At 70.4% G+C, this 2,911-nt stretch overlaps 1 protein-coding gene across 1 annotated transcript in view; it reads left to right on the forward strand.

Moving 5' to 3' along the window:
* Nucleotides 1–1,101: 1,101 nt before the first annotated feature.
* CHLNCDRAFT_141012 (hypothetical protein) overlaps nucleotides 1,102–2,911 on the forward strand; it is a gene marked incomplete at both ends in the record, with an annotated part of 3,107 nt that continues 1,297 nt past the window's right edge. The window contains 5 exons of the mRNA XM_005843431.1: nucleotides 1,102–1,170; nucleotides 1,339–1,410; nucleotides 1,684–1,754; nucleotides 1,981–2,065; nucleotides 2,497–2,672. Coding sequence (XP_005843493.1) covers nucleotides 1,102–1,170; nucleotides 1,339–1,410; nucleotides 1,684–1,754; nucleotides 1,981–2,065; nucleotides 2,497–2,672 — 473 coding nt within the window. The remainder of the gene's footprint in view (nucleotides 1,171–1,338; nucleotides 1,411–1,683; nucleotides 1,755–1,980; nucleotides 2,066–2,496; nucleotides 2,673–2,911) is intronic.

The raw sequence follows: 2,911 nt of genomic DNA on the forward strand, positions 1-2,911 counted from the left end.
GACGTGGGTGCGCGTGTGTGTGTACAGTGTGTGTGCGCGCGTGTGTGTAGGTAGGTGTGTGAGGAGGTTGGGAGGGAGTGCAGCCGCAGCGGCGGGTGCAGGGCTTGCCCAGCCGGCGTGGCCGGCAGAGCCGCCGTGCCGCGCGCTTGCCGCGCAGCCGTAGGGATCGGGCTGGCAGCAGCTCGGGGGCCGCTTGGGACGCCGGGGCGTGGCTGGCAGGCAGGCAGGCAGGCCCCAGGCAGGCAGGCAGCCAGGCAGGCAGGCAGGCAGGTGGGCAGGCAGGCCGGCAGGCCTCACCTCCTGCTCGGCACCAAAAGTGGCCAGGTCGGCCCGGCTGAAAGACTTGTTCTTCAGGCTGCGGCGCAGAGCAGGAGCAGCAGGTTGAGCAGGTTGAGCTGGCGGCAGCTGAGTGGCGGCAGGTTGGGCAGAGCATGCGGCGGGCGGAGCATGTGGCGGGCTACCGGCCAGGGCCCCCCATGCAGCGCAGCATCTGCTCGGATGGCCAGCCGGCTGCATGAATCGGTGCTTGCAAGACCACGGGCAGACCGGTCAGCCTGGGGCTTTCCCTGCAAGACGCCACGCTCGGCCCCGCCCCGCCCACCCGCCCGCCCGCCGCTCACCTGCGCAGGCCGGAGCCGAAGCCCTGGCTGCCCGTGCGGTGCAGCCCCTCGCCGCCGCCGCCCTCTGGCGACTCCTTGAAGGTCACACCGCTCGCCATGGCCCCGAGGAAGCCCGGCTGCTGCTCGAGGGGGCGCTGGGGTTCTGGCCGCCACAATGCGCGCGAGAGGCGATCAATCGGAATGCTAGGTTGCCTGGTGTGTCGCACGGAACGCGACGGGCTGCCTGGAGGCCAAACTGGGCGGGTTTGGGGTGAAACTGGCAATCTATTCAGTCCCTGCTGTCCTATCGATCGGCAGGTGATGGTGTGGGAGCCACAACCGTGGTTCATGTATGTTTCGGGCCGGTTGAAGGCGGCGAATGCTGACTAGGCTCCAGCCAGGACATGTGGCCTGCTCCTTCTGCACGGCTCTGACCAAGTGCACGTCACCTCAGCACTGCTCCAGGCAGCCGCGGGCATCCGGGCCACGGCAGTCAACGGCCATGACAGTGCCCACATGGATGAAGCAGGATGAGCTCGACGTCCTGCCCGAGCCGGAAGAGGTGGAGGTGGTGGAGGAGGACGGGCTGCGCAAGGCGAGCGGCGCGGCGAGGAGGGGCAGGCCGGGGGCCCAGCGGGCGGAAGAGGAGCGGCCCTCCCTCTTAAGCTGGGCATGAATGGGCATGCCGCCGCCGGCCTGCCCTGTCGTTCTCAACAGCCCTCCCCCACGCCGCCCGCAGGTCATCAACGGCTACACCTGGCCCGGCATCGAGTATGGGGAGCCCCCCAGCTGCGCCTACACTTTCTTCGAGGTGCGGCAGGCGGCCGCCCGCCGCCTGCTCAGGGCCTCGAGGCGGTCAGGGCACAGGCGGGGAGTCGGCGCACGGTGCCGGGGGCCGTGCCGGGCAGGGCTGCTGCTGGAACCAGGCAGCCCACCACGATATCCCATGCAGCGAGCTCAGGGTACAGCGCCTGCCGCACACGCCCCACGGCCGCCGCCTGCCACACGCCCCCTCGCCAGGCCCTGCCCTGCTCCCCGCCTCTGCTCCTGCCCGTACCGTTGCCCGTACCGCCACCACCTGCAGTACATCGACGCCCTGCGCCTGGGCCAGGTGGAGCGCTTCAAGCAGGAGATAGAGCCCGCCTGCAAGCTCTGGTGCCGCTCGGCTGCCGCTGCCGCTGCCCGGCCGGCTGGCAGCTGGACGCAGCGGCCTGCCCCTCTGCTCCCTTCTGCTGCCAGCATGCCTCATGGGGCAGAGGCTGCACACAATCCATCCTTCGGAGTGTTTCCTTGAAGTGTCACCTGTGCCATCACCTGGGATACCTCTGGAGCAGTGACGCTCCTCCCCCCCTCCCGCCCCCTCTGCGCCCACCTGCCGAAGGTACTTTCCAACCCTGGACCGCGGGGCGGGGGCCGCGCTGCACATGGCGGCCGACCACGGCCAGCTGGCGGTGGCGCGCTTCCTGGTGGGCGCCTGCCGGGCTGCTTGACAGCGCCTTTCGAAAGGGTTTGGGGTTGCTTGGCAGCGCTTGGCAGTGCTGGGCTGTGCGTGGTGGCAGTGCTTGGCCCACCTGCCTGGTGGGCGCCTGCGCCGCGCAGCGGCTGGTTGGGGGGAGCAGGCTCGCTTCGCCAGCCTGGTGGCGGTGCGTGCAGAGCGCTCCCTTCCTCCTCCTTTCCACCCGGCACGGCCGCCGCTCTCGGGCCTGCACTCATGCACGCTTCTTCCTACCCCGCTCGCCCCGGCTGCCGCCGCCGCCGCCGGCCTAGCCCCCGGGCCCCGCGCCTGCTGCATGCTGCACTGTGTGCGGCGCATGCCTGGCCTGCATGCATGCACGTGCACCGATTCTTTCCTCCCTGCCCGCCTGGCGTGGCACACTACATACTCCAACGCGTGCAGGTGGAGCAGCGGGGCGTGGAGGTCAACCAGCGGGACTCGGGGCGGGGCTGGACGCCGCTGATGCGCTGCGCCCGCATGGCTCACTACAAGAACGCGCCCTACCTGCAGGCGAGGCCGCTGGGCTGCTGGCTGGCTGGCTGGCTGGCTGGCGGTGTGTTTGCATGTTGGGAGCGCAGGTTGGTGGGGTGGTGTGCGAGGGCGGGTAATGGTGGAAAAGCAGCGGTACAGCACGTACCACAAGGACGCACCCACCTGCCAGGCGGGTGCCGGCTGCTTGTGAGGGCTGCCCTGATCATGTATCGAAAGAACAGCTGTGCGGTTGTGGTGTGCGGCTGCTGGGAGGCAGGTGCTGGGAGGGCGCCCGTGCGGCAGGCCGCACCCGCGGCCCGCGCCCAGGCCCCGCCTGGAGGCCGCC

Source organism: Chlorella variabilis, assembly GCF_000147415.1.
Source record: "Chlorella variabilis unplaced genomic scaffold CHLNCscaffold_30, whole genome shotgun sequence".
In the NCBI taxonomy this organism is placed as follows: Eukaryota; Viridiplantae; Chlorophyta; class Trebouxiophyceae; order Chlorellales; family Chlorellaceae; genus Chlorella; species Chlorella variabilis.